Source organism: Giraffa tippelskirchi, chromosome 1 (assembly GCF_054371585.1).
Source record: "Giraffa tippelskirchi isolate mGirTip1 chromosome 1, T2T-mGirTip1v1.2.pri, whole genome shotgun sequence".
NCBI classification, from domain to species: domain Eukaryota; kingdom Metazoa; phylum Chordata; class Mammalia; order Artiodactyla; family Giraffidae; genus Giraffa; species Giraffa tippelskirchi.
This window is the reverse complement of record NC_137275.1, coordinates 177,606,016-177,614,888: the sequence shown is the minus strand read 5'-3', so window position 1 is coordinate 177,614,888 and position 8,873 is coordinate 177,606,016. Positions and strand designations below refer to the sequence as shown.

At 52.2% G+C, this 8,873-nt stretch overlaps 1 protein-coding gene across 6 annotated transcripts in view; it reads right to left on the bottom strand.

Annotated features, from left to right (window-relative positions):
- RUSC2 (RUN and SH3 domain containing 2) overlaps positions 1 to 8,873 on the bottom strand; it is a 58,558-nt gene that overhangs the window by 734 nt on the left and 48,951 nt on the right. For 3 of the 6 annotated variants that reach the window (XM_081507836.1, XM_081507845.1, XM_081507825.1), the window contains 9 exons: positions 4,747 to 5,376; positions 4,349 to 4,534; positions 4,047 to 4,187; positions 2,831 to 2,907; positions 2,452 to 2,626; positions 2,261 to 2,366; positions 1,532 to 1,578; positions 278 to 1,079; positions 47 to 184 (listed from right to left, as the gene is read on the bottom strand). In XM_081507836.1, the coding sequence (XP_081363962.1) occupies positions 47 to 184; positions 278 to 1,079; positions 1,532 to 1,578; positions 2,261 to 2,366; positions 2,452 to 2,626; positions 2,831 to 2,907; positions 4,047 to 4,187; positions 4,349 to 4,534; positions 4,747 to 5,376 (2,302 nt within the window). Of the gene's footprint in view, positions 1 to 46; positions 185 to 277; positions 1,080 to 1,531; positions 1,579 to 2,260; positions 2,367 to 2,451; positions 2,627 to 2,830; positions 2,908 to 4,046; positions 4,188 to 4,348; positions 4,535 to 4,746; positions 5,410 to 5,459; positions 8,757 to 8,873 lie in introns of those variants that run through there. The other 3 variants (XM_081507833.1, XM_081507814.1, XM_081507856.1) reach the window with 2 other exon arrangements.

Sequence of the window (8,873 nt, the reverse complement as noted above, 5' to 3'; positions counted from 1 at the left end):
CCCAAGCCAGCCTCAGCCCCCAAATCCTCCAGTCTCCCCGGCTCACCATGGAGGCTTGGAAGGCAGGCCTGGAGACGGTGGCTCCTGAAGGCTGTCCTTGGGCTCTGGCTCCCGGCGGGCACCCACTGTTTGCGCCACGAGCTGGAACACAGACTTGTCCAGGCTGAGCCAGTCTGAGGGCAGCCTAGGGGAGAGTGGCCAGCGCTCTGGCTCCATCTGTGCCCGTATCAGAGCAGGCTCTCCCACCCCCTAGTCTCCACCAGGGGCCACCTCTTACCTATTTGTGGGTCGGGCCTCCCGCTGAGCCTTCCGGGACCCAAAGAGGTGTCCCCACTTGATGCCCCCTGGTGAAGGTTCGGATGTTCCTTCTTCATTTTCTGCTTGGGGGGCAGCGGACCCCTCCCTCTCCCGGCTACGCCTCAGCTCCGCCAGTACGGAATCAGGGGGGCTCCCCATCCAGAAGGGCCAGCCCCTCTCCCGGCCAAGGGTCTCCTCAGGGGCAGGGCAGGCCTCCGCTCCCTCCACGACTCCCTCTCGGGGGGGTGGCCCCACGCCTCCTGCCCCTTTCTTCTTTTCACTGCTGCTACCAGCGCTGCCACCTCGGGGGAACCTAGAGCCCTCGCTGGAGCCATCGATGTAGACCTGGGAGCTCTGCATGAGCTGGTACCACCAGCCAGCCTGCCCACTTCGGGCCCACCTGCCGCGCCCTGAGCTCCCGGCCGCCTCTGTCTCTTCCTCTTCCTCCTCCTCTTCTCCACCTTCTGGGGCACCCACACCCTTCACCCGCTCCCCGGGGGCCACCCTGTCCACATCTCCAGGGCCATCCTGGCTGCGGGAGCGGGCCAGCTGCAGGGTCGAGTGGGCGGACAGCAGCAGGTCTTGGGACACTCTCAGCAATTCCTTGTGCTGCCGCTGCTGCTGGCCGCTCTGCAGCAGCCGGTGCTGGAACAGCAGGTCTAGGCTGAAGGGCAGAAGGGCCAAGGGTTGCAGCAGCAGCAGCAGCTCCTCAAAGAGGCCAGGGCACACCGTATGCGCTGCATTCAGGAAGCCCCACGGCTGGTAGTGGGTCTGGATGATATCTAGGGGAGAAAGAGAGAGGGACTAAGCCACATAGAGAAGCAGAGCCTGGCCTGGGGTGGGCCTCGGAAAGGCAAGGGGGGCAGTGGCATTGCATACTGCTGGGTGGGCTGTGTACTGTGCCACTGAGCTGCACTGTGGTGTAAACCATGCCTCCGGAAGTTGTGCGGTGCACACGCTCCATCAGCTTAAGCACCAACCTCGAGTTCAGAGAAGACGCTCCTGGCCACCCTGACTTCCAGATTGCCTGAGTATCCTCCTGGCTCCCAGGCTCTAATATAGCAGAGGCTGGGAAAGGGCTCGGGTAGAAGCCCAAGCCTTGAGATGAAAGCTTGTGTGGTTCTCCTCCCCACCTCTAGACTCTGCAAAGACAGCAGTGCCACCGCCCCCTTTTGATCCTCCCAGGACTGGCCTGTATTGAGTTGGCAAGACAGAGCAGGGTTCTGAGTATTACCTTCATGATTATAGAGGTGATTAAACCAGAACTCCAGGGACCGGATGCTGCAGGGAGAGAGGTGAAGAGTTGAGTCTTGTGCGGCTATAGCCAGATTGTGAGGTACAAAGGACACAGATGTGGGGGGGTCAGACACACAGCAGGGGTACAGGTGAACATCTCCTTTCAATGGCAGGGCTAATTTCATGTTACATAGTTCTAGAAACTCAGAGGGGATGTAGGCGGGGGTGAACATGTGATTCACAAGCCAATCACTTCTTAGAATGGAGTTGACTTGCCCATGACCGAAGAAGTCAGGGCAGCTACTGAGTGAGAGCACAGGGTAGCTCAGGGCCAGAGGGGATGACCCTGGCTCATACTCGAGAAAGAGGGATACTATGATATACGTGCCAAGGTGGACTGGGTCAAGCAGGATTTGGAAGCAGTGCTGGAACTGAGAGGATCAGGGTTACAATACCCATAGAGACTGAGAACCAGATTAATTTCCAAATGAACCAGATTATAGATTTATAAAAGCAGAAGACTGTGTTGATGATCAGAGTCATGGGTCTAGTGGGAAACCTGTGACCCGCTAAGAGAAGCTGTAGCAAGGTGGGGAGAAAGTGGGCCTGAGCCTGGTCACAGATCCTGCAGATTCACCCTTTCTGATTCAGTCTAGGGAGTTGGTTCTTTAGAGGTGCTGGGGCCCAGGGGAGGGGATTGGTGGGCTGCAGATTTCCACACACTCACTTGAGCAGGCCGAGGATGAAGGCGTTGAAGCGCATGGTGTGACTGGTGAGCTCTGGGAACTGGCTGACTTTGTTGTATAGGCCATGCAAGACCTTGGTGGATGGGCCTGGGAGGAAGCCAGAGTTGGAGGTCACCATCTTTGGAACCCTGAAAATTCAGCTTGGGCTTCCTCCCTTGCCACCAGCACTGACCTAGCTGTGTTGAGGCCTCCACCACACTCCACGGTGTGTTCTTACGTTGCCCAATGATGACGTCCAGCACAAAAGACTTGAGTCCGTCCTCCAATACTGCCCGCACCGCAGGGCACAGGTACTTCAGAACCAGGTGGCCCACATTGGGACTCACAGAACTGTTCCCCAGCTTCGCCTGTGGATGCAGCGGGGAAGTACAGGGAATTACCTGCAACCTTGGTCCTTTCTGACTCCCTTAGTCCTTATGGTACTTCTCTTGTGGTCCCCGTCCCTGAGGACCCAACTCTGAGTTCTGGGGGAAGGAGAGCAAGGGACGGGGGAAGCACAGGATAGGTGAGGGTCAGCAGGACGGAGCTCAGCTCTCCAGTCTCTCGCCTACCTTGACCCCGGGATCCCGGCTTGTGCCAAAATGGGCCACGATGAGGTCCACAGCAGTGTTGACATCTTTCACCAGCCCTGCAAGTGAGAATTTGATAGGCCAGGTCCCTAAGTGAGTCCCCGGGCAACTTGGCTGGGAGTGGGCCCTCAGTGGGGAGAGGGAAGGGCTTACACACACACACACTCTCTCTCTCTTTCTCTCTGTCCCTGCATAGGTACCACAGGCCTTGGCTTCTTCCTGGTTTTGCCCAGTTCTCAAGTCCTTCCCGTTTTAACCCATCTGCCAAGACCTACCCCAATGATTCCACTAAGACACTCAACATCCTCACTTCCTTGCCCTCTTACTTCAAACCTGGATCAGTCTAACTCTCCATCCTCTCCACTCTGAGAAACCAGGCTATTGGCTGCTGTTTGAGAAAGTCCAGGGCTATTCACCCAGGGCCTGGGAAGGGCACTTCTTCCCTGAGAAGAGTGCATGCCTGGCAGCACCCTGTGCTATGCTCTCAGGTTGCCATGCCAAATCTTTACCCCTCTTCTCAAGCCCTTGGTTCCACTTCACGCAGAGAACAGAGGCCACTGGTAATGAATTCAACTTCCCTCTCCATCCAAAAGACAGGACTACATTACATCTATCTTCCTTCCCACCTGCCCTCTCTTACTCCCTTTCCATCTTGGAGGAAGGTGGCCATTCCTCTTTTTGCCTAAAGTTCTTCCCTCTCGATGCTCTGAGTCCCCTGCTCTGTCTTTGCAAGGGACTTTAGCTTCATCTTTCTCCCTTTCACAAGCTCCTTCTCTTCAGCACACAGTTATGCTCAGTCCTCTCCTTATCATCTCATTTAAACAGCTCTGCTAAATAGACTGGTTCCCTGTCAGTCCTTATCTGATTAGATGTTATGATCATGCTTATCCAAGCCACCTTGTCCTGTAGCACTTGAGCTCCCCTGGTATAGCACACAGGAGTCTCCCTCCCTACACATAGCTCCCTGAGGGAAGAGACTGGAGACTGATTCTTAAGCATCTGATAAATGACTGTTGCTCACTTGCAGATACTCATGATCCATAGTACAGCCTTCTGCCTCTTGCCCCAGTGCTTGTGCTAATTCCCTCCCAGCAGGAATTAAGACAGGAAAATATTCTGAAAGGCTAGATAGTTGGGCCACAGGCATAAAAAGGTAGTGACAGCAGATTTTCAGTCTTGAGCTAGGAATGATATTCACCTTTTTTCTGAAGCAGGTCAATGGATACAGCCTCTGAGCTGCCATCTGGGGACAGGCAAAACTCAGCGGGGGGCTTCTCAGTCAAGGAGAAAGGGTCTTGGAAGTCAGGGCAGGTTAGCGGTAATGGCTTCACTACTTGACCTGGAAAGAAGAGAAAAATCAATCCCAAGCAATTCTCTTCCCGAGTGGCAGCTCAGTTCTGTGCCTCATGTCCTCTGAGATGTGTTCTTTTGGGATTGACCCCTTCCCTCCCGGCTGCAGCAGAGCCTGCCCTGGGTTTGCTGGGGACCTGGCCCACACACCATTCAGCCGGCAGTTCAGATGGCCAGCAGCACCGAGGGAGCCGGGGAACTCAAAGATGGGGTTCCTTCGGGCCAGCCGAGCATCCTGTGGCCTTCGGTCTAGGCTCCCTGACAAACCAGGGGGCCCTAGAGGGTTCTTCCTCCTGTATTCTCGCCACTTGAGTGCTTGAGGGGATAGGTGGTTGGCTGAAATCAGGAGATTAGCAGAAGAGACAAGAAATAGTTAGGAGGCAGCATTTCATACCCACCCAGTGGGCCTGTATAAAACCCAAGGGTTGGGATATTAGCTACAGATGCACACACTGTAACCTGTGACCCCCTGTGGAGTACAGGCAATCATTCAAAGGGGAGGTAGATTGCCTGGGGTGGAAAAAGGGGGTAGGCAGTGAGCTTCATACCATTACTGGGCCTGGAAGCCATGCTGCCTTCACCACCTCCCCGGGCCAGGCTCTCCACTCGACCGAGGCTAGATCTCCAGGAGCCCAGAGGAGGCAAGCTTCCTGTCCCATGGAGCCGGTACTCAGCCAAGGTCAGTATCTTCGGATCCTCCTTCTGCAGCTTCTGGGAGATGGCAGGCCGGACAGCAGGAGGACAGGAGAGGCCCCATGGAGGTGGGCTTTCTGTGGCTGTGGCCTGCTCTGGGAGAGGGGAGCACGAAGTGGAGGCTGAAGAGTCGGTGCTGGTCCCAAAGGGGCCAGTACTCCGGATAGGGGAGTAGCTGCCCAGGGGTGACGGCCGCGAGGTCTCTGGCTCAGGCCCGGCTTTCCTGGCACCCCTGTGGGTGGGCACCTGTGGCTCCCCTGAAGGAGCTGGGCCTGGGCCTTGAGCAGCGGGGGCAGCTGCGGGGGCAGGCTGCGGTGCACGGCCGCAGCCTGAGAGGCTGTAGAGCTGGGAAAGGCTGTGCAGGGCCCGGGCCTTGGCCAGCTGCTTGGGGAAGTGGTGCTGGAACACGAATGGCTGGATGGGCAGCGTGGTTGGCCTCTGCTCCTTGCTGTAGCGAAGGACCGGTCGGCTCTCAGCACCACCCCCTGTGGCAACAGGGATGGAGAAGGAATCAAACACTGAAATCACATGAGAGGAAGCAAAGAAGCTGTCAGGAGATGATGCTCACCAGGGAGAGTGAAGAGAGGGGCAGGACCTGGGCTGAAGGAACTGAGTAGGGTAGGGGTAATTTGACTCTGTGGAATGTGGCACTGCTTCTTCCATCTTCTGCTGGTGTTTTTATGATGTTGACTTGTCTCTTGTCTGTTCAGCCCTTCTTCTTTTTCTTGACTTCAAATGTGAGTGCATCTTAAGGCTCAATTCTTATATTTCCCTTTACACTTTCTTCTCTGCATTGTTCGTGTTCAGACAGTCATATAGTTGACTTCTGAACCCATGGCTTTAGCCTCAGCCTTTCTCCTGATCTCTAGATCATTCTGCTTTAGGTTTCTGTTTCCAATTAAAATTTGCTATTTAAAATACCTCATTCATTCTCCTGATGATTTCCATTTCTGTCAATGGCAGAACCACCATTTTCTTTGTGAAAGTGAAAGCATCAGTCACTTAGTCATGTCCGACTCTTTGTGACCACCAAGGACTGTAGCCCACCAGGCTCCTCTGTCCATCAGGATTCTCCAGGCAAGGATACTGGAGTGGGTTGCCGTTTCCTTCTCCTTTGTATCTAAGATCTAAAGGCCTGGAGTCAGTCACATATTTTCAGTGTCAAGATGTTAATTTACTTCAAGCTTTCACCCATCATCCCCTCCTCAACTAGAGCCCAAATATTTCATTCTTGATCACATCTAACCATAATAAAATATTTCTTTACCTGCTGCTAGAATCAGCTTCCTGTTACCCAAGCCACCCCAGTCATACTCTTTCACTGATCCCTGGCATTGGAACCCCAGAGTCCACATCTGCTCCCTCTACACAGAGGTGTGTTTCCCAAGGCTGGTCCTCTCCTGTTCTCTCAGCCAATCTTCTAGTCAGTGTCCTGCAAAACATGTGTCTCAGAACTAAACACAACACTCCACATCACTGCACAGAGGCAAAGTCTTTGCGTATGGGTTGTGCTTCTAATTAAACACTGTGTGCTGTAAACACCTGAATAAACACAAGGTGGCACTATAACCACCCACGTCACCCGAAAACCCTGGGTGTGGCTCACTCGCAGCCTGGGTTCAACAGCTCTGAAGCAGGAACTGGTATCCATAGTTAAAAGACCTGGGTATTGGAAATTTAGAGATTAAGTCATTTGCCCAAGGTCACACAACTAGGAAGTGGCAGAACTAGAATTCTGCCTAAGTCAGAGTTTGGCTTTGGGGCTAATGTTCTCTCTGCCACATCGCACCACACATGAAATGGTATCAGGCTGGATTTTCCTACTCCTTGTCTTTCCCCATTTATTTACTTCGGCAAGTCTTAAGGGGATGGTGACCACAACCCCATAAGGCAGGTGTTTCAGAACCACTCTCAGTGGACATTTTCAGACTATACTCTCCTGCCAGTCTATTCAGGGCTTAGCAAACAGCCCCTGTCAATCTCCCTTGCTCACTATGCTCCAGTCATACCTTCTTCGGTCCTTAAACATGTCAAGTTCATTAACATCTTGGGGTCTTGTGTACCGTAGTTCCTTTTGCCTGAAATCAGCTAGGCATCAACTCAAGCATCACCTCCTCCTCAAGACCTTCTCTGATTGCCCCCGTGCCTTGGGCAAGTCATGCTCTCATCACCCTGTTGTATTTCCTTTTTAGCCATTTTTCACTGTCAGAAATTATCTTATTTGTTTATTGTCCATTACTCATCATTAGGGTTCTGGAAAAGCAGGGATTTTTAAGTTGTTCCCTGCTGTATCCCCAGTGCCTAGAATAGACCTTGGTATATGGTAGGTACTGAATAAAAGACATGAACGCATCCTCACTGTCACCCTTGGTTCCGTATGGTCTCGCTGCATCCAAATCTTCTTACACGGACCAGCTCACTTCCTAGAACACCAGTTCTATTTCCTGTGGCTCTGCTGCCCACAGAACAAAGTCTAATCTCAGGCAGGTTGGTGGCCACACCTGTGGCAAATGCGCTACCCTCCCCATTGACACGGCTCTTCCCACCCCTTTCCCATCTTTAAGCACACTGCTTTTCCCACTGGGAATGCCTTCATCCTGTCCACTTATTTAAATATCAAATTTCAAGCCTGAGCTGACCCTGGCTATCAGATTAGGCCCTCCCAACCTCAGCTTTACTGAACATGCTATATAGAGTATGTTTGAATTAGACTATCTATTCCTACTCTTTTAAAAATCCTCCCTGCTAAGTTCTCAGAGTAGGTTTGAGGCAGAGGACGAAGACTGGGAAAGGGGGAGGGGTGACTACAGAGGGGAGCGGGTGTCAATTCTACCCTCTGGGAATACAGGGGAAAAGGTTTCTCCTGTTCTCTGAGACAGCCCTTAGAAACACTGGAGATAGAGATCGCATTCACTCAAGTCTATGCTGCAGGCAACAGAGCGCCAGTCCCTCAGTTCCCTCTTAAAACGGAGCACCCAGAATCCCAGGTGGGCACTAAGAGGTTCACAGGAGTGGAGGGGACTATCAACTCCTCCCTTCTGGAGTCTACAAATGAATCCAGCCATTTTAACTTTTTAGAAGCCCTTCCTAACTGCTGACTCATTCTGAGTTTGCAATCAATTATTAATAAATATCCCAAATCAAGAAGAGCACTTATGTATCAAAGTTCATATTGGTCCTTGAAAGAACAAAACGTTTTTTCCAGATTTGATAAAATCCTTTTAAAATCTTGATTCTGCTGCTCAGACTCTCACAGAGATCTCACTTCTTTTGTCATTCATGAATTCATCATTTTTTGATTAAAAATAAAAAAGTTGTACAGAACAAAAAGAAAAGCCCTATGATAGGTCACTGGAGATTTATGGAACAAAAGTCTTATATGATTATGAAAAGTCTTATCTGATAGCAAAAACACCTTTAAAGCCTTTCCTCCCATATCTGATCAGGACTGACCTTGTCCTCAGAGTGCCAGCCAAGCACTCTCTGTGCGCAGATATACCCACCAGGCACTGCAGTCTGAGAAGAGTGTGGGTTCAGAAGACTCTGGCCAATCCCTGCTGTTTCGGACCCCCCTCTGCCCTAGAGACCTTCTTGCATTTCTGGGGCAGTTCCTCCATGTGTGTTTAGGAGCCTGAAGTCATCTGATATACTGCCATCTCCCAAACAGCAGGTATAACACCATTTATGGGTTTTTAACCCCTTTCCTTTGAGAAGCCAACGGACCAACCTAAGGCTGAAAGTGAAAGTGTCAGTCACTCGGTCGTGGCGGACTCTTTGTGACCCCATGGACTGTAGCCTGCCAGGCTCCTCTGTCCGTGGAATTCTCCAGGCAAGAATACTGGAGTGGGTTGCCATTTCCTTCTCCAGGGTATCATCCTGACCCAGGGATGGAACCCAGGTCTCCTGTATTGCAGGAGGATTTACCGCCTGAGCCATGAGGGAAGCCCTAAGGCCTCAGACAGCAAATTTCCCATAATCGATC